Here is a 22522-nt window from a genome sequence, read left to right as displayed (position 1 = left end):
AATGAAGGGAACATCTCATCATTCCAGTCTAACACCAAGTCAGTGAAGCTTCAGGGATATCAGTCTGTCCAGTTAGGAAGCCTAAGTGATTGTGAATCAACTTCACCTGTTTTGGTGCCAATGAAAGTGACAAGAGGTGACCTGGAGAGGAATCAGCAAAACAACCCCACAATGGGAATGGTGGCCACAGACAATTGCTCTCTCCTTATCCTTTCTGACTGCTTCTTCTCTAGTTTTGAATTTTCCTAGTGTCCTTATTACTACTGGTAGCATGAGGTGGTACCTGCAGCTGATTCTGGTTGCACAAGTAGTCCAGCTCCTCCAGGATGGCACATCCATACGTGCTATTGCAAGAAGGTTTGTTGCATCTCGCAGCAGTTTCAAGAGCATGGAGGAGATAGGCCTGTACATGAGAAGAGCTGGACAGGGCCATAGAAAGACATCAACCCAGCAGTAGGACTGGTATCAGCTCAGGAGGAGCTCTGCCAGAGCCCTAAAAGTGACCACCAGCTGGCTACTGGTGTGCATGTTTCTAACAAAATGTCACAAACAGATGCCATGAGGAGGGCCGACATCCTCAAGTGGGACCTGTGCTCACAGCCCATCACTGTGCAACTCGATTAGCATTCAGCAGAGAATACACAAGTGGCAGCTCCACCATTGGTGCCCCATTCTCTTCACAGATGAGAGCAGGTTCACCCTGAGCACATGTGATAGACGTGAAAGAGTCTGGAGACGCTGTGGTGAACATTATGTAGCCTGTAACATCATCCAGCATGACCAGTTTGTCCTTGGGTTAGTGAAGGTCTGGTGAGGCATAACTTTGCAGGGTCACACAGACCTCCACGTGACTATAGTTAGGTACCAGGTTGAAATCCTCAGAGATACTGTGAGACCTTATGCTGGTACAGTGGGTCCTGAGTTCCTCCTGGTGCAGGATAATGCCTGTCCTCATGTGACCAGAGTGTGTAGGCAGGTCCTGGATAATGAAGGCACTGATGCCATTGACTGGCCCACATGTCCCCCAGAATTGAATCCAATTGATAACCTCTTGGATGTTATGTATTAGTGGATCCAACACCACCAAGTGGCACCACAGACTGTCCAGGAGCTCACTGATGCCCTGATCCAGGTTAGGGAGGAGATCTCCCAGGACACCACCCACCATCTCATCAGGAGCTCACCCAGACATATTTGGGCATTCAAACATGAACGTGAGGGCCACACACACTACTGAGTCACATTAGGAATTGCCGTGATGAGATTCACACAAGCTGGCTCAGCCTGTGATTTCAGTTTTTGACTTGACGTGATGTTAAATCGGCCGGTGACTTTGGTCTCCATTGACTGTTTTTACATCATTTTGTTCTCAATAAAGTACACAGTACTACTCATGAACAATTTTCCACTTGAATTTTTCATTCATCGAGATCCAACATGTGATTTAAGTGTTCCCTTCATTTTTTTGAGTGATGAATAATATAATTGAATCCAAATTTGAATCACTCAGGGTGTTTGTACGCAGTCGGGTTGATGACAGGATGGTTCCTCAGTGTACGACACCAACTGTCAATCATGGAGGAGGAATTATGATGGTCTGCCGTTCTTTGAGTTGGTGACTTACACAGAGTGACTGGCATTCTGAATCAAAGGTGTAGCGGGGCTACATAGTGTTGTCAAATGTCAGTACTGAGTGCGTCTTGTTTCCATTGTCCTGTTTGTGTGTGTGTATCAGTAAATGCCGTCCCCGTAAAGAGGGACGGATGCTAGAAGAAGACCACAGCCTCTAACCTGGAAAACACCTGTTTATTATTAATCAATTACAGCCGTCACAGGACTATTTAAGCCATCAGGAGGGAATAGCCGGAGAGAGAGGAGGCCATTAGTTTTCAACCATCTATCAACTTACTTGGTGTTTTTTTTTTTTCTCCCCACATCGCGCCTTTGCACCATGTTTTTCATTTTGCCGGACTGTCTTCCATCCTTCATCTGCAGAGACTCCGGGGTCGATTCGCCATCCACCATACGCCGAGGAATCACGGTGAGGTTGTTCCATTTGCCGGGAAAATCAAACCACGCATTTTTCTCTAGTTCAGTCATCTGTATTCAGGACAGTTTTTATAACCGGACTCGAGTTCAGTCATTCCGTGTATCATTCATTTTTTGTCATTCGTGTTATGTTACAGGGGCAAGTGAGGGTTTTGTTGTATTTATATATGGTGGTGTCTCGTTGTTGATGTGGTGGAGGGATATATTTACAGTATGTATCTTTCTATTTTTGCATTTTGTCTTGTTGCTTCATTTAATACATTTAATCAGTTTAATTTTACATACCTGCTTTTGTGCTTATATTTACACCGTCGATTGTGGGGGGAAAAGTTTAATTTGTTAGGGGTACGGCTTGACAGTTAAATCCATTCTCGGTAAATTATCCAGGCCACAGGTCTTGGAGGTGTAGCAGCCGGCTGGTTAAGAGGTCGGCCGTTACATTGGGGTTACCCAGTACCGCCGCTCCCTATACGCAGAGTACGCAGTCTGCGTAGGGCACCAACTCCCAGGGAGGCACCATCCCAGCTGCTCAAAAAAATCATTTTTATATATTATAATAATAAATTAATATGAATATACAAATAAACAAAAATATAAACGTATATATTGCATTTTACGGTGAACGCAGAGTAGGCTAAGCACACGTGATGACGCACGCGCCTTCATCTCTGTTACGGCTGCCTATTTGGCCAAAAATGATGATAATTGAACAATATGCCTGGTCCTGGAAAGAGACATCAACAGTCCGGCGCCGAGAAACGAAAGGAAAAAAAAAAAAAAAAGCCTAAGATGAAGCCCGTGCATCACTTTCAGGTACGTTCATAATCCTGTGAAACTTTATTACCGACATTAAAACACATTATTAACGTCGACAGAATAATTTCACGACTAACGCATCTTTCTTAATATGAATACAAGCAGATCTAAATAAACAAAATGACTTAAAATGCATTATATTAAAACAGAGGCAATTATGATTGATTGATAATGACCATATGGTGTCATGTTTTTTATTTCAGTTATGGTTTACTTTATTTATTTTAAATGTTTTATTTAAAGTGTAATTTTAGTTTGTATTTTTTGCTGTAGAGCTACAATTGTAGTTTATAAATGATACAATTTATGTATTTTATTTGAATAAAGTTCTATTTTGGCCCCTATAGTAGGTGTGTTTTTTTTATTTTATTTTTACTTCCGTAATATTTGGGGGAGGGGCACAAAAGTAAATTTCTGCTTAGGGCACCCATTTGGCCAGCAGCGGCCCTGGGGTTACCACAGCATTTTGCAGCACCAGGCAATACCTTCTGGTCTGCATCTGGTAGGTCAGGAACTCAACCTACAGCAAGACAATGGGCCAAAACATCCATCCAGGCTACGTCAGAACTACTCTAAAAGAACAAGAAGGTACACTTCAAATCATGGACTGGCCAGCGCAGTGTGTCTGACTCAAACCCCCTCGAGTTAGTCTGGGATGAACAGGGCAGAAGAATTAAAGAACGTGCAACCGCACATTTGTGGGAAGTTCTGCTGCAGTGCTGGGAAGACCTTTCTGAGCAATATTTGATTTCCTTTCTAATAATTTTTTTGCATTTATATAGCGCTTTTCTCACTACTCAAAGCGCTCAGCAATTGCAGGTTAAGGGCCTTGCTTAAGGGCCCAACAGAGCAGAGTCCCTATTGGCATTGACGGGATTCGAACCAGCAACCTTCCGATTGCCAGTGCAGATCTCTAGCCTCAGAGCCACCACTCCACCCTAGAAAGGCTGTTGTAGCCTGCGCCTTTTGCTGATACATTGACGAATCAAAATTTTGAATTCCAATTTTGTACATTTAATTTCTTGACTTTTTTTTAATTTGCCATTTATTTGTTCTATTTACTTGATTTCATGAAACATTCTGGAAATGCACGCTGTTTATTGTCTTAAAGACGGAGGTGTTTTAAAACTTTTGACCTGTAGTGTACCAGATGTACCGTGGATACCACACTGTTCTTAATTTCTGGTGCCGAACTTCAAACTCATCGCTTCTTTCCTAAATATTTTTCCCCTCAAATCTTACATCTTTTGCATTGATCTGTCTTGTCTTCTGCTTCTCCCCAGGCGCACACGCTGTTACATGGGGCCATAGGCTCCTGCTGGAAATCTCCGTTAATTTTAATTAACATCTGCTTTCTTAATCTTATGATGTTTGAATTGTCTGCAGCAGCACAGACTAATGGACGCGTCCAGCGCCTGTGTTTTAAATCGGCTGTCGTCCGGGCGGCTTCTCCATAGCCACACAGAGGGGAGTTTTAATTCAACGTCCGCGTAGGTTTTGGTATTTTTGCTTTTCTCTCTTCTGATATCATTGTTTCCCACTGCAGGGCTATTTCTATTTGCTATAAGGTCATGTTTTTGTGTTATTGCCATAATTTTTATTTCACTAATACAAATCTGATCGCACCACCAACCAAAAAAAAATCGCCTGCTATGTGATGTGCTGCCACCCCAGCTGTTGAGATGGAGGTCCCGCCTTGTGACTCTGAGGCCTTTGGGATCTTCAGAGTGGTGAGACCCTGAGCAAATCCTCACTGGCGACATTGTCACACTTAGTGGCTGCCGAATGTATGGACTTGGCCACACACACCCAAAGTGAACTTTCTTGATGTCACCTGAAACAAAACAAAGCAGCAAAGTCCCCGGCATGCTTTCACTGGTCTTGTCTGACGACATACAATGGCATTAAATATTTCCAAGTTGCCGTTATATTTACGGGGCGGTACGGTGACTCAGTGGGTAGCGCTGCTGCCTCACAGTTGGGAGACCTGGGTTCGCTTCCCGGGTCCTCCCTGCGTGGAGTTTGCATGTTCTCCCCGTGTCTGCGTGGGTTTCCTCCCACAGTCCAAAGACATGCAGGTTAGGTGGATTGGCGATTCTAAATTGGCCGTGGTGTGTGTTTGTGCTGCGGTGGGTTGGTTCCTGCTTTGTGCCCTGTGTTGGCTGGGATTGGCTTCAGCAGACCCCCGTGACCCTGTGTTCAGATTCAGTGGGTTGGAAAATGGATGGATGTTATATTTTACAATAATCAACAATTTTCATTTTCAAAACTGCTGGCTGGCCCAGCACTGACTCAGCCATGGAGTGGGAGGCAGCTTGATGGCCGAGGTCTCCAGGACTCTGAACAAATCCTATTACGTGATATCATTTACTCTTACTTTCTGCTCTGTACTTGTAATAGTATTGCACTAATGTTCTATTGAGGATTACTTGGGTTGTTCTGTGTATTGGTTTTTGTTTTTTTTGACACCCCCTGAAAGGGGTCTCTAACTGCCTGTCCCAAGGTTTCTTCCATTTTTTTTTTTTTTTTTTTTTTCCCTAAAAGTTTTTTTGGGAGTTTTTCCACACACCATCTTAGAGCAGTGGTCAATCTGTGGGGCGGGCCCCCCTAGGGGGGTGCGAAGACGTGAAAAATACATCTACCAAAACAAATTAACTTAAACTACATTCTGATATTAGAAAAATAAATAGTTAGATAAATGTTGATAAAAGGTAAGTAGGTATAATAAAAATATGCATCTATGATATCATTAATTAAAAAAACTGGTATTAGTGGGCTCCTTTTTTTTAAAAAAAAAAAAAAAAAAAAAAAAAAAGAGGGGGCGTGATTAAAACTGTTATGAAAACTCGGGTCGCAAATACTTAAAAGGTTGAGAAACGCTGGCTTAGAGTCAAGGGGGGGGGGGGGGCTGTCAAAAGGCAGGGCCTGTTAAAGCCCATTGCAGTGTTTCTTGTGGGATTATTTTTTTTTTGGGCTATACAAAAATAAATTGTACTGTATTGTGTGGCATCCATGAGAGCGGGGGTCTAATGAGAGCTCTGCAGGTACCGAGGGGATGCCCAGGAGTCTGAGCTCGGCGTAGGGACAGAGTCACGTCTGCTGACGCAGAGCAGAGGAAACGTGAAGTTGTTGAGTGAAATGTGACGTGATGATGGAGTGAGAGGAGCGAACACAAAGGCCCTGGTTTTACTTGTCTGGTAAACATAATGGTTGTGATGTGGCTCCATTCACGGGCCGAGGGCCTGCTCTGTGGATACTGTTTCTGTTCTGTTTCTCCAATTTGTTACAGCAGGGTTTTATTTGATTTGTTTCCATGTATGACAATTTAGTAGTCTCCTGAAGGCTCTGTTTATTTAAGACCACCTAATTTGCACAGTGACACTTGCTTATGTGAGGAATAAACTTGCACTTTTGGCACTTTTCAATAAGTCTAATCCTGCCGCTGTGTCTCTCCCTCACCTCTGATCCACCTATGAACTACTAGGGCAGGGATCCCCAATCTGGTGAACCCCCACAGAGCTGCTGTCGGGGGGAAGCAACCACGACACATGTCAGAGGCCCCGAGCAGAGTGAGCCTAAAGCTGCGGCAAATGAACTGGAAATCCCTGCAGTGTTCAAATCAGGTTGGTGTTGCAAAAGACCAAGACGTCTCATTGAGTCCGACGGATCTGACGCAGAAGCAGATGATGAGGAATCCCAAGATCCAGAAGTAAAACTCCGAAGAGGCATGTTTCACGTTATGATGGATTCCTTATTTTTTTAATTGTCCGGGCATTTTGAAACCCTAAACATGATGTCGCCTTTTAAATTGTATTGTATTGCTAATCCTCTCCATGACATCCCTGCTGATGTGGAGAGCAATGCAGTGATCTTCTTGCAGAAATCTACGACCAGCTCCTTGGTTATGCTGACATTAATAATAATTACCTTTATGTAGTATGTTTCTACTCAAAGCACTTGGACAGAGGGCAACCATTTCAGCCACCACCAATGTGTAGCACCCACCTGGATGACGTGATGGCAGCCATTTTTTAGCAAGATCGTGTTCAAATGATAAGATAGTCAAGTTGCTAAGAGAGACTGACAGTGGTGATCTCAAAAGCGCCTTAGTCAACGGGTGGGCCTCTCCGGCAACGTCTTATATTGGTTTCAGTCTGACTTAACAGCTAGAAAATTCTTTGTTAGTTGTCACGATTGTACTATTAAAAATTTTCAGCTTCATTTTGACCCAATATTTACTGCAGTAAGTTAAGTAAGCACATTCAGTCATATGTTCAGTAGTAGTATTTTATATTATCTTATTATTTTTTGTAGTAGTTGTATAAAAATTGTTTTTGTTGTATCACATGACACGTGAAACTGTTGGCTATATCAAGTAACACAGTAACGCACATTCATACCCTGGACCATTTATTATTATTATTATTATTATTATTATTAAGTAGTAGTTGTTGTTGCTGCATTTTCTATTATCTTTATTATTATTATTAGTAGTAGTAGTATTTAAGATAGTTTTTATTATTCTTGTATCACAGTAGTTGTATAAATTGTTGTTGTTGTATCACATGTTACAGGTGTACTGTTGATATAGCCAACAGAGTTACAGCACATTGACACCCTGGACCATTATTATTTATTTATTATTATTCATTAGGCATTCATTTAGTAGTATCTATCTATCTCCATCTATCTATTTACAAAGAAAACAAATCAATTGGTATTTCATTGCCATGAAATACCACTGAAGTCCAAATCTATGGGTTGCCCTCCAGATTGGCATCTGGGAGGGTTGCTGCAGTTTTTCAAACTTTCAGTTCATCGTCTCATACTTGAGGTCATCCACGGCACAACAGCGTATGTGCAGCTTGGCCATCGTCAGCTCAGACCTCGCACAGAAGCTGGTAGATGACGTTGCTGCCACAAAACACAGAGGTGTTCTGTTGTGATATGCAACAAAAAGATGGAAGAAGCCATTCACGTTCATCATTTAAACATTTAAAAAGGGGATGTGTACTTGATGTTGAAAGTGATAGTCAAATTTGTGATGTGTACTTCTTTATATATTTATTGTTCAAATTAAAGCTGCTATAAGATACTAGCTGTGTAAGCCCGTGCTGTAAAAAGCCCGGGCTCCTAGAAACCATGGATTCTGGCACTTCAATTAATCAATCGCATCGGTTGTTCATTAGCAGCTAAGTGAGTTTCTCTCTCCTCAGCGGTTTCGTTTTACCGATGTGCTCACCTCCATTATCTATCAGAGGCTAAGCGAGTTCCTCTCCTCAGAGATTTCGTTTTAAGAGTTTCTTTTGTTGGTGGTTTCAATTTGGCGAAAGGTCGCTTTCTTTGAGCGTCATGCTGTAGCCTCGCACTTAGGGGCCAGACAGACACATACTGTACACTTCCACCCATAGACATTTATATACAGTGGTGTGAAAAACTATTTGCCCCCTTCCTGATTTCTTATTCTTTTGCATGTTTGTCACACAAAATGTTTCTGATCATCAAACACATTTAACCATTAGTCAAATATAACACAAGTAAACACAAAATGCAGTTTGTAAATGGTGGTTTTTATTATTTAGGGAGAAAAAAAAATCCAAACCTACATGGCCCTGTGTGAAAAAGTAATTGCCCCCTGAACCTAATAACTGGTTGGGCCACCCTTAGCAGCAATAACTGCAATCAAGCATTTGCGATAACTTGCAATGAGTCTCTTACAGCGCTCTGGAGGAATTTTGGCCCACTCATCTTTGCAAAATTGTTGTAATTCGGCTTTATTTGAGGGTTTTCTAGCATGAACCGCCTTTTTAAGGTCATGCCATAGCATCTCAATTGGATTCAGGTCAGGACTTTGACTAGGCCACTCCAAAGTCTTCATTTTGTTTTTCTTCAGCCATTCAGAGGTGGATTTGCTGGTGTGTTTTGGGTCATTGTCCTGTTGCAGCACCCAAGATCGCTTCAGCTTGAGTTGACGAACAGATGGCCGGACATTCTCCTTCATGATTTTTTGGTAGACAGTAGAATTCATGGTTCCATCTATCACAGCAAGCCTTCCAGGTCCTGAAGCAGCAAAACAACCCCAGACCATCACACTACCACCACCATATTTTACTGTTGGTATGATGTTCTTTTTCTGAAATGCTGTGTTCCTTTTACGCCAGATGTAACGGGACATTTGCCTTCCAAAAAGTTCAACTTTTGACTCTTCAGTCCACAAGGTATTTTCCCAAAAGTCTTGGCAATCATTGATGTTTCTTAGCAAAATTGAGACGAGCCCTAATGTTCTTTTTGCTTAACAGTGGTTTGCGTCTTGGAAATCTGCCATGCAGGCCGTTTCTGCCCAGTCTCTTTCTTATGGTGGAGTCGTGAACACTGACCTTAATTGAGGCAAGTGAGGCCTGCAGTTCTTTAGACGTTGTCCTGGGGTCTTTTGTGACCTCTCGGATGAGTCGTCTCTGCGCTCTTGGGGTAATTTTGGTCGGCCGGCCACTCCTGGGAAGGTTCACCACTGTTCCATGTTTTTGCCATTTGTGGATAATGGCTCTCACTGTGGTTTGCTGGAGTCCCAAAGCTTTAGAAATGGCTTTATAACCTTTACCAGACTGATAGATCTCAATTACTTCTGTTCTCATTTGTTCCTGAATTTCTTTGGATCTTGGCATGATGTCTAGCTTTTGAGGTGCTTTTGGGTCTACTTCTCTGTGTCAGGCAGCTCCTATTTAAGTGATTTCTTGATTGAAACAGGTGTGGCAGTAATCAGGCCTGGGGGTGGCTACGGAAATTGAACTCAGGTGTGATACACCACAGTTAGGTTATTTTTTAACAAGGGGGCAATTACTTTTTCACACAGGGCCATGTAGGTTTGGATTTTTTTTCTCCCTAAATAATAAAAACCATCATTTAAAAACTGCATTTTGTGTTTACTTGTGTTTGACTAATGGTTAAATGTGTTTGATGATCAGAAACATTTTGTGTGACAAACATGCAAAAGAATAAGAAATCAGGAAGGGGGCAAATAGTTTTTCACACCACTGTACAAGATACTGATGTAGTGAATGGGCCAAGTTTGGCAATAGGGGGCAGCACTGTAGGGGACAAAGGCTACACATTTTTCATGGAGGAATTTCTTAATAATTACTAAGTGAAGTTAACTTCTTATACCAGTATGGTGTCAGTTTCAGCTAACTTGTTTTTTTATATCTCTGATTAGCTTGCTCTGATTTTGACAGACATTGGTATATTCCAATACAGAATAAACAAGGTAAATTTGCAGCAATCTTGTAAATTAACAATATTTGATTCTGTTTACCTGGTGATCGTTTATCTTTGTATTGTTTCAAGAGTTGTTCTTGTGTGTCGTATATTAGCTTTTAAATTCCTGCTATGCAATGCACAAGCACAGAGCATTGGACGTGGTTTTCAACTTCTGGTTCATATTGTTGGTTAGTTAAGAAAATGTAATTTGATCTCACTGCAATTCGGTTGTGTATACTGACCAGGAGCAGGTGCCATTGCAGTCGTGTTCCATCAATCGAGAAGCCTCCTCTTGTGCCATTTCTGTCAGTCAACTCCGAGACAAGTGTTTGACCTTTCAAACGACACTTCCCGTGTCGGCAGAATACCAAAGCCGTTCTTGTTACAGAGTCTCAGTGCAGCATCAATTTTAAGGCAACACGTAAACTTCACGTACTCATCAGATCTGAATCACAGTCTACAAACATACACACTGCCAGAATGAATAACAAAATGTGCTCCTCTGTCTCTCTTGACGGCTTCGATCCATTACCTTCTCTATGCTTCATCACTTGGAAATCTGTGAAAAGTCAGGTTATTTTTGCTTTGAATTTGAACACAGATGGACGCCACAGAAGGCCTTGTTTTGTGATTCTGCCATTGGCTTGGAGAGTTTACCTCTCGACAGAAACAAGAGTGGAAAAAGCTAATTATGCATTTGAGCTTGTGTGCTTCCCACAGGGTTCATTTGGAACCCCGAGTACTTCTATCAACTGCTTGTACGCCGGTGGTCCTTTGGTATTTTCAGCTAGTTATCTGAAAACGAGCCAGACAAAGTCATCAACCGTTCTTTGGATCAACTCATTTCACTGCAAGGTTGCCCAAAACATGGGGTGAAGAGCAGGAGGCTGGCCCACTACTGAGAAAAGCACTATATAAATGTAATGAATTATTATTATTACTGGGCACAATGGCAAGCACACAGACACACACACAGTGCCAAGTTAAGAATTAATTCTTGACATTTTAGGTATGTGAGAAGAAACCAGTTTACCTGAAGTACAACCAAAACGGACACTCATTGCATGTAGACATTGATCTGCCTGGACTCAGACCCGAAAACCCTGGAGGTGTGAGGCAGAAGCACTATAAACTGCATGCTTACCGCCTAAATCACATTAACACAGAGCAGTGACCTCTTTAGGAAGACGACTTCCTTTTTTTGAATTACCACTCAACAACGAAGCAAAATGCTACACTGGTTTATACGCCCATCAATGAAGCAATGACTCAAGTTAGCAGTTGTGTTCATTTATTTTAAGTGTTCAGTGGTACAGGTGATTAGGAATACAGGTTATTGCACAGAATCCATGAGAGGATACACAGCACCACAAGATAATCAGCATATGTGTATATCCAAAAAGCGCACACACCATACAAAGCAGCCCCACTCCCAAATTTGCTCTTCCCCAACTTAGGATGGAACTTTAAACCTAAGTAGCGTCTTTTCCTATTGTGTTTTGTAATAATTCACTTGGGCAGGTTACAGGTTAGCCACAGTGGGACAGATCATAAATAATGCCGGGTCCTATAAACAATATCAGTATTCTTTGTATTATTGACTCCTACAAAACTACCAAATCAGACTTACAAGTTTTCCCCAAATCCTAATTTTAGGAACAAAAAAAAACCCAATTTACAGCAAAGCTGATGTCACGTTACATGAGTTCTAGTTGATGGGATGGGACAGTGGCAGTTCCTGATCTCATTACTGGAGCGTATCAAATGACACAACTGGGAGACAAAATTTTCAGCAGTTTCACTCTTCGAAAGCATTGTTTCTAACAGTCAAAAATGTGCTGCCTAACAAAGCCAGAGCTGTACAAAGGGTTTACAGATATGGCGAGTCCAACCCCAATCTTAGACCTTTTTAGTTTTTCTTTTTTTTCCATTCTATTGTGGTACATAAAGCACAAGCTATCAGGCAGAGTTTGTGAAGACCTTATTCCTCATCAAAGCATTCTATACATTGCAGCTACAGGTAGGCGCTGATTGGCCTTCAGCTATCATGCACACAGAGCTGTCCCTTTCACTTAAGACTAAATCAAACCAGTTTTAGTTAGTCGGAGCGAGTCCTAGACTAGTTAGAGTGAGTCGCTGAGCATCATGGGAGTGCAGCGACTGCCTCTGACTCTAGTGATGGGCCTGCCGATTCATTTTTCTGATTCAGTTCTTTCAAATTACCTGATTCAGTTGAATCGATTCGTCTTATATAAAAACCTTCTGCAAGTTATTATATATTTAATTATATAATTTATATTTTTTAAAATTATATATTAAACAAGCTGATAATTCATATCTTGCATACACACGTGGAGGTGTGTGTGTCTGTCCAGACCGGAAGTGAGAGGTGGAGTTGGGGTAGGGGCTCCACCTCCGAGGAAACGGAAAAGTCGCTTAGCTGCTAATAACACAAGTGAGGCAAGCACATCGGCTAAACGAAACCTCAGAAGGAAGACAAAGTCACTTAGCCGCTAATATCGGCAAAACGGTATCCCTTTTACTTTTCCTCCCACTGCTAATACACGAGTGAGGCGAGCACGTCAGCAAAACAAAACCTCCTAGGAGAGAGACGCCCAGAGTAGTAGACACGTCAGGTAATTGACAGGAACATTTCAATTTCTTTTCTGATGATTTCAATAGTTTTTAGGATACCGTGCGGCTTACACAGCTAGTTGTATATCAGTATGCTGCTGCTAGAGTATGTGAATTTCCCCTTGGGATTAATAAAGTATCTATCTATCTAATATTAACCTCTTTGAAAAAACGAAACATGACATGATGTAAATGCCTAAATAAAACAGAACACTAAGTTCAAGAATTGTAGGTGAACAAGAATTGTGCAACTTGTTCTTGGGTAATGAATCAGTGATTCACTTCACGAATGAGATTGACACGAATTGTGTGACACGTTCTCAGGTAATGATTCAATTCAAACTTGCAAGAATTTATGAATGACATACGCACTCTGCATTCAATGAGTCATAAAAAGTGCACACTAAAATAAAAAAAATGAAGGCAAAATAATTGTTAGAAATTAGAAAAATATTTTTAAAAGGTTTGGTTTTGTGTAATTAAGATTGTACAAAGGAACATAAACACATTAGTACTTTGTTTATATATTCCATTTGGAACAATTCCAATAACAAATTGTACAAAACAAACAAAATAATAATATAAATGTGTTGGTACTGTATTATGAACAAACGAATGATCAACTACTTCACTAATGTTCTAACTAGAAAGAATCATAAGTGAACAAATCATGAATCAGATGGACGGTACTTGCACATGCACTTTAAACATGTAAACCAGTGTTTCTTAAATGATGGGTCGGGTCGTGTTACGTCTGAACTTGGGTCGTGCCGAGCTGTGAATCAGAAGAGTACTGAATAAGAAAGGGTTTCAAATGGTTTGCGGAAAGCCTTGCAATGGTGTGCTGCTTGCAAGGGGAAAACAATCCCGTATGATGATATTGATGATTGTCCAATGGGGAATGGACAACGATGGGTGGCGATTCTCCAATGGGAACCTGACTGTGAAACTGGATGACGATCAGCAGCGATTCTCAACTGGAGGACTAGACGACAATTGGTGGCAATTCTAAAAGGGGGATGGATTCCCCCCAGCAATTGCGGGTCGTGATGACATGTAAAAAGGCAAAACTGGGGTGAGAGAAACAACCGTTTAAGAATCACTGATCTAAATGAAAGAGGCTAACGGCGTCACATGCGCACTTTAGCACTCCCGTTGAGCTCTACTGAACCAGTTCATTCATGCTCACAAATAGATTCAGATAAATCACTGAACAGAGTCATTTGCAAATTTCCCATCACTAATTGGTTCACTAAGATTACGAAAAGGAAGTCTTGTGGCTGAAACTCACTGGAAACATCTTGTAATGCGACATGGCCTTAAAAAGCATTCTTATATATAAACAAATCCGCCACCACGAAAAGCCCACCACGGTTCCCCTATTATGCAGTTCACACCTACGATAACCGACCAAGTTACTGGTCAGGTGCTATAAATTACAGTGTTCCAGACTGAAGTTGCTACAAAGATACAGTAGATAAGGTGCATCTTGCCAAATCTACTCTTCATCTTTTTTTTTTTTTTATGTTTCATAAACACAGCACCCATGGCCCAAAAACCCTCTGATAGTCCCGACTGCTTAACCTTAGATCGGATTCTATCATTACCTACCCTTCTGGTGCTTTTCCCTTGCATAAACAGAAAAACACAAAATAATTAGGATTCGACAAGGCCCACCTCAGTAAGTGCAATCAGTCCTAAGTCAGAAGCACCAAGGCCAGTCCTGCTGGAGCTTCTCCATCATTCCAGATTCCTTTGCTGTGGACCACCCATTTTGGCACAGGTGTGCAAGTAGTTGATAACAGGCTGATAAATACATTTTAAAGAATAATCAATTTTTGGTACCCTGATCTTCCAAGTTAAAGTAGTTCATAACTCGAATGTGTTTGTATATTGCTTCATGGTTTGACTCCATCTCTCCTAGAGACAGGCCTATATAGAGTATGGCTAAATAACTTTAAAAAGGGGTACAATTTCACGTGAAATGGTGTCGTACCTGTTTCAAACTTTAAGAAGAAATCATAACAGTGCTAAAGTATTCCTTTAGATTTCATAGATCAGACTCCCCACACAAAACAATAAAAACAGGCCTAGGCACTGATGTGACCTCAAGCCATTGTCCATGAAGTAGGCATCACCTGAGAAGAACGCAGGGTCTTTCAGTTCCCTATGCCACTAACAAGAGGCAGAAGCGCTCACACCACTGGAGAAGGGCAGGTGGCTGTCACTTAACCCTGCTGTGCTACCTTTCTACGACATTCCTACAATAACGCTAATATAATACATGCCCTAGACGTTCATTGTAATTCCTGTTAAAACTCAAGAAAATTTAAATGTAGAATTTTGGATTAAGTGCCTCAACATAAATCATTCAGAGCAAGTATTTCAATTCACAGATGATTATTAATAAATACATGAAACAGCTTCCCTGCAAACAGCCAGATTTTTGTGAGTGGAGGTGGTAAGCGGGGTAAGACATGGTGTTTGACGTACTCTGATATTCATATATGTCTCCAAGAGAAGTACTCAAAGTCTACCATCAGCATTCCTATCTCATTTTGACAACTTCACACTTAATGAATGATGGGCTTTTAGTAATTTGAAAAGTGGGTTCCTTTATGGTTTTCTCCCATTCATATTCCTTCCTATCTCCTTTCTTGACCAAATCTACTGAAGCTGACCTGATTGTGAATGTCATCCACATCCCCAGCTCATCAGAACAAACACTTAACAGCTTTCAGACTCTTCCCTTGGGTCTGCACTGCCAAACATGTTTCCTCATTTTGAATAAGAGATAACATAATAACAATCTGCCTATCTGCGTGACTATGTAAAATAGCTCTACAGTCACAATGGAAGAGCTTTTTTTAAACCAATCACAAATCATTTTTTCTTCCTGGTTGTGTTCAACCAAATGTGTTATTTGCAATGCAGAATGAGGTTTGTCATTTTAACAGGAAAAAGAACCCACTCTGCAGCACCAAACACAGAGAGATGTAATTGGGACAGGGAGAGTGGGCATTTGCCCTTGCAACTATGGATTTGGTCTTCAGACTTTGAAGACTTTGTGCTCCAGAAAAACTATTGGCTTGCTGTGTAAGTTACTTCTCTTGCAGAATAAGGAAATGTTGCTTGGCATACTTCACATGGAGTAGTTTGGGATTAGATTTGGCAGGTAAGAAGCTCTAATGGGACAGAAGTCACTCTCACAGGCTCTTTCTAAACGGGTTAGTGCAAAGCACTGTCCAGATGTAGTCCAAGAATTATTAGAGAACAGCACACCAAGGCTAAACCCCTTGCCCATTTATGGACAAGCCACTGAAGAGAATAGCATTGGGTTCAGGATAGGTTCTAGTAGGACACAAGAACATTTAGATCTGTTCCTTCTCCATCATTGTTGGAAACTTCTGCTCTTCTGGGTTATATTCTGAAAAAACAAAAGAAAATGAGAGAGAGGAGTCCATTAGCATTTAGAAAACCAACAGGTCACTGTACTGTCAGGAAATAAAATTGGTTTTCTATAAGTATTTAATATTTATTGACAGTCCTCTCTGCATTTCCAACACACGGTCACTTCTCTGGGAGAGATGCAGACTGGTAACAGTGTACTGGCATATGGTACATGCAGATTATTGTAGTGGAACTGCTAGAAGAAAATGAAGCTTATCACAGTTACAAAGGAAGCAACGTCTGATATTGCTGGCTTTCTGACTGTCTGAAACCGCTAAAGCATAAAGCTGAGCTTTAACTGCACGTGCAAGTCTGTGTACATAAATGAGGACAAATGAAGACTTGTGAAGTACTGTATCCATAAGATGGAGGCCTGTAACATGTATGGAACTATCTGGTGTGGCAAACTGCAGTATATAGTCATTCAAAACTGGAACATCACAGCACTGAGGTGTTACACCAGGGTTAATTCCCTGGCTTGTATTTATACTGCTAAAAAAAAAAAATTTAAGGGAACACTTAAATCACAAATTGGATCTTGATGAAGAAAATACTCAACTGGAAAATCTTTACTGAGTAATACTGTGTGATTCGTTGAGAACAAAATGATGTAACAATGAATGGTCAATGGAAACCCAAATCACCAACCCATTGAGGGCTGGATTCAACATCACACCGAAAATCAAAAGTCACAAATTGAAACCACAGGCTGATCCAACTTGCATGAATTTCATCACGGCAACTCTTAATGTGACTCAGTAGTGTGCTATGGGAGGTAGACCCTCCTGAAAACTCTTTTTTGATCAGCAACCGGACAAAACGTGTCCCAGGTTTTGATCTTCCCAGGCAGAACTGGGTCACACTGAGCCGCTACAGAATAGGTGTTGGCAGATGTGCGGCAAAACCTACATAGACGGGGGGATTGCAACAACCTGCTCTGTTCCTGTGAACAACAGCAAACCATGGCCCACATTGTCAACAACTGTACCATCCTAAATTTCAGTGGTGGTCTGGCCATGTTGCATATGGCTTTGGTATCTGCTATTGAATGGTTGAGATAAGATAACTGCATTCACTAAACAACAACAGTAGTGTGTATGACCCCCATGTGCCTGTATGCACTCCTGATGAAACGGTGGTTCTCCCCCAGAGCCCATTGCACCAACAAGGTCAGACAATGGCTCTGAGGATTTCATCCCGGTACCTAACAGCAGTCGGGGTATTGTTGCCTAGTAAGTGGCGGTCAGTGTGACCCTACAAGAATACGCCTTCCCAGACCATCACTTACCTACCACCATACTGGTCATGCTGGATGATGCTACAGGCTGCATAATGTGCACAACGGTGTCTCCAGACTCAGTTTACTCAGAAATATGCACACCAGCAGCCAGCTGGAGGTCATTTTGTAGGGCTCTGGCAGTGCTCCTCCTGTTCCTCCTCACACAGAGGACATATTGCACTTCATGGTTTTGCATGCTTGAAGCATGTTGCTGACCAGGTGGACGTAGTTTGGTGCTTTGTAGATGCAACATCCTTGAGTGCCTTCAATGTGATTTGCTCCGGTCCCACTAGCAGATTTTCAACCTGCTTGTCATCGATGACATGTCTGGATTTGTGGAACAACTAAAATGCCTTCCTTAATCTTGGCATCAGTTATTTGTTGAAAAACCTCCCTCAAATATCGAAATCCTTCACCTTACTTTTACAAATATTTTCATCAGTTAAAGTTTTATATGAAAAGGAGGCAAAAATATCTGTAGACAGGTGGTTTATGTGCCACACTTTCCTGCCCTGGAGCCAAATGTTTACAGAGCAGCCAGTTCTTTTAATGTAATGAGACTCTTTAGCATGGCTGTCCCATTCACAGGACTTGGTGTATCTGAGCAGCGTTCTTATAGCAGTGCCACTTTTTTACATCACTGCAGATGTTCCAGTTGTAGTTGCTGGAATAAATATCCATCCATCCATCATCCAACCCGCTATATCCTAGCTACAGGGGTCTGCTGGAGCTAATCCCAGCCAACACAGGGCGCAAGGCTGGAAACAAACCCAGGGCAGGGCGCCAGCCCACTGCAGTGGACTATATATATGCATACTTATAACATGAGAAATTATCAGAAAAGAAGGGAAATGCAATAAAATGGTACATGACGGGAAAACTAAAAGGATGATTAGCAGGCTAATATCCATAAGATACCCAAAAGTGTCCAGTGAACTCAGACACTGTGAGATGTATCACTACTGTAATAGGTACTCAAATGTGGCACTTGGTGCCACTGCTCACCTGCCAAGTTGTTTTGCCTGCCGTAAGGTAAAGTAGAGGGCTCCTTTCATCAGATTGGCAGCACCAACTGTGGAATGGCCAATAGGTGGAGGCAGCTTGATGGCCGAGGTCTCCAGGACTTTATTATGTGATATCATCTACTTTTGAATTCTGCTCTGTACTTGTAATATTTCTATTGCACTATTATATTGTATTGATGATTACTTGGGGCGGCACGGTGGCGCAGTGGGTAGCGCTGCTGCCTCGCAGTTGGGAGACCTGGGGACCTGGGTTCGCTTCCCGGGTCCTCCCTGCGTGGAGTTTGCATGTTCTCCCCGTGTCTGCGTGGGTTTCCTCCGGGCGCTCCGGTTTCCTCCCACAGTCCAAAGACATGCAGGTTAGGTGGATTGGCGTTTCTAAATTGGCCCTAGTGTGTGCTTGGTGTGTGGGTGTGTTTGTGTGTGTCCTGCGGTGGGTTGGCACCCTGCCCGGGATTAGTTCCTGCCTTGTGCCCTGTGTTGGCTGGGATTGGCTCCAGCAGACCCCCGTGACCCTGTGTTCGGATTCAGCAGGTTGTAAAATGGATGGATGGATGGATGATTACTTGTGTTCTGTTCTGTGTATTGTATTGGATCTACCCCCTAATTTTTTGACACCCACTGCACGCTCAACCTACCTGGAAAGGGGTCTCTCTTTGAACTGCCTTTCCCAAGGTTTCTTCCATTTTTTTTTCCCTACAAGGGTTTTTTTGGGAGTTTTTTCCATGTTTTCTTAGACAGTCAAGGCTGGGGGGCAGTCAAGAGGCAGGGCCTGTTAAAGCCCATTGCAGCACTCCTTGTGTGAATTTGGGCTATACAAAAATAAATTGTAAATTGTAATAGCCATGCCATCGAGATGTAGGTAAAAATAAACACGGCAGGCTATAAGAGACTAATATGGAAATGGAAAAAAAGGGCATTTAAACTACATTTGGGGATACGCAATCTTCAGGTCATAAAAATGAATATGGATCACTGCTCTCATATGGTCAGGCCCGAAACAGAATTATGTCATGCCTTGAATGAGTTCTTACTGCAGTATGGTTCTATGCTGTTTGAAATGAATTAAATAACTGACATCTTTCCAAGTTTGTTTATGACTTTGTAATAATACAAGTTTGGGTTGAAGAGAAACAGACTAAGATGGCTTAAGCAAGGGAAATGAAAGGCAGAGGCTGACAGAGTGAAGATGGATGTACTTGTACAGGGGTTGAAGCCAAAAAGATGTGGTTACAGGTGATGTCTGATGAAATGAAAAGAATCTGTCTACTCAGAACTCCGGGGAGTGGAGAAAAAAAAACCTGTGGGGTGTAATTTGCTAACCTGGGTAAATATCTAAAAAATGGCCATTCACTCTATGATGATGATGAGCAGCATTTTAAACTGGTTACATATTCATATTGGTGAAACTATTCAACTAAGCAGAAGGAATTTCACTTCAATCCCCACTGCCGGCACTGTCTGCCACCACTCCCTCAAATGGTATCACGCAATAGAACAGTTTTGGTTCAAGTAACACATTGCATTTCCCAGCAGATGTTCCTACCTTTAACAGAGTGTCTGCTCCACCTCCACCTCCTCCTCATCCTCATAAGGAATAACACAATGATACCAATCACCAGAGCAGCGATAACTATGAAAATCGCTGTCATTATATTTTTGTTTTGATGATCGGTGGATTTCAATGGCTCTGAAACAAAATAAACAACAGAAGTACAGATGTTAACAATCCAGTAGTTTATTTTAACATGTTACCCAGTTTGGCAACCTTTTCCCTGAAGACAGTGCTGCCATACAGTGGTCTCTTTCTGCATACTGTAAACTCCACAAGCTTACCACGGACCACAAACATATACTCATGAGCCAAAACATTACGACCATCAGCCTAATATGCTGCATGCCACCAAAATAGGTTTAACTAGCTGACGCATAGACTCTGCAAGATCTCTGAAGATGTCCTATAGTATCTGGCATCAGGAAATTAGCAAGACATCCTACTAAATCCTGTAAGTTGCCAGGTAGAATGACTGTAAATTGGACCTGTTACTTCAACACCTCCCACAAATGCTTGACAGGATTGAAATATGGGAATTTGGCCACCAGGGGATCATGTTGATCTCTTCTTCATCATGTTCCTCAAACTAATCCCAAACTATTTTTGCAGTGTGGTAGGGCACATTATCCTGCTGAAAGACTCCACTTCAATCGGAGAATACCTTTGCCATAAAAGGGTGTACTTGGTCAGCAGTTTAGGAAGTCTGTAACTTTTACCTGAATGTCTGGACCCTGGGTTTCCCAGCAGACATTGTTCAAAGTATCACATTCCCTCCAAGGGCTTGTATTAGATCCACAGTGCATCCTAGTGCTGTTTCATCTCTGTGTAAAGGACATGCACATACCCACATGATGCAACAGAAAATGAGATTCATCAGACCAGGCAACCTTCTTGCATTGATCTAAAGTCCAGTTGCTATGCTCGTGTACACATTGTAGGCACTTTTGGGGTTAGCATGGGCACTCTGACTGGCTACACTGTCCCACATGCAGTAGTGAAACATTACTACCCCCATAACCATCATTACAATGATCTGTGATTTGTGCCACAGCAGCTTCTCTGTTGGTTCATACCAGATGGGATACCCTTGTCACACACGTGTGTTTAGGAGACAGCTAAAGGGCTTAAATACAGGTAATTACATGCCAGGCCAGGGGGAGGCGGAGTGTACTAATTGTCCCTCTCGATCTTTTGCAGACCATTCTAGGGAAATCCCGCCCGGCTCTGGGGCAGCCAATGACGTCCCTTCCGGTTCCGGGGCTGATGACGTCACTTCCTTAGCTGGCCTTTAAAAGCCGCCATACTGCCTGAAGAAGTCAGTTCTGTTTTGGACTCTGTTGAATGAACATATCTGTCGTAATAGATCAGTTTTGCAGCCATAATCAATTAAATGGGTGGCTGCCCCAAACCTTCCTGATGTCTTATGGTCGTTTTTGTGACACCCTTTATTGCCCTCTTGCATCAGAGTCTTGGCCACACAACACCCTGTCAACGGTTCATGGTGTTTGTCTCCTTGCACCACTGTTGGAAGATACTCCCCATGAGTACCCGACAAAACTTACCATTTCAGAAATGCTCTGACCCAGTTGCCTGGCCATGACGAGTTGCCTCCTCTTAAAATCACTCAGGTTTTAATACCTACAGCCCATTTCTTCTGCATTCAACATGTCATCTAGAAGTACCTAATGTCAGCTTAACATCTAATATATCCCTAACTTTGACATGTGTCACTGTTACGCTATTAAACGGTACTATTCACTTCATGTGGGAGCAGTCGTGAAGTTTTGGCTCATCCGTGTACATCTTTACAACATCCAACAAAATGTGCAGATTAGTCTTTTTTATATTTTATCGAAGACAACACAGGAATAAACCACTAAAGGCAGAATAAGAAAGGCATGGCAGACTACACCTTTAACACACAGAAAACAACTTTACTGTCACTTGCATGGCATTTGACTTACCAAATGGAAGTGTGTATTCTTCAGTCAAGACTTTTCCACTGGGGTCCTTTAAAATGCAGGAATAGGTGGGAGAGTCATAGGACGCTCTAAGTTCAAGAATGCTGACGATGCTGAAGCGGCCATCTTCTGATCTCTCGCTGTTTGTCTCGGCGCTTTTTGTCCAGCTGCCCTCAAAACTATCCTTCCACTCGATTATTGCCTCTGGGTAGCCCAATGAAGCTCTGCAAGTCAGGCGAACACGTGTGTCGTCCTTAATGTCCTTCTCTGGCTGAGACACCACTTTAATGTCTGTATACGGAGCTAAAATAAAGGGGCAAAAAAATGCTGGTTTGTAATACTATCGCAACTTGATTTTTATATACTGCTCTTCACACTGGGAATACTGCACAGAAATTTAAACAGGAAAATCATAAACTAGTAAAGTCCATGAGCAAATTAGAACCGTACAAAAACAAAACAACAGTCATGAAGAAAACCAAACCCTTGAGTAATGGCAGAC

At 42.0% G+C, this 22522-nt stretch overlaps 1 protein-coding gene across 1 annotated transcript in view; it reads right to left on the bottom strand.

Moving 5' to 3' along the window:
• Nucleotides 1-12995: 12995 nt before the first annotated feature.
• LOC114664522 (CD276 antigen-like) overlaps nt 12996-22522 on the bottom strand; it is a 32757-nt gene continuing 23230 nt past the window's right edge. Inside the window, exons 4-6 of the mRNA XM_028818667.2 lie at nt 22024-22323; nt 20051-20194; nt 12996-16180 (exon numbers count right to left, since the gene is read on the bottom strand). Coding sequence (XP_028674500.1) covers nt 16125-16180; nt 20051-20194; nt 22024-22323 — 500 coding nt within the window. The 3' untranslated portion in view covers nt 12996-16124. The remainder of the gene's footprint in view (nt 16181-20050; nt 20195-22023; nt 22324-22522) is intronic.

The sequence above is a fragment of the Erpetoichthys calabaricus genome, chromosome 14, assembly GCF_900747795.2.
Source record: "Erpetoichthys calabaricus chromosome 14, fErpCal1.3, whole genome shotgun sequence".
NCBI classification, from domain to species: domain Eukaryota; kingdom Metazoa; phylum Chordata; class Cladistia; order Polypteriformes; family Polypteridae; genus Erpetoichthys; species Erpetoichthys calabaricus.
The sequence above is the reverse complement of the archived record's forward strand: the minus strand, read 5'-3'. Positions and strand labels throughout refer to the sequence as shown.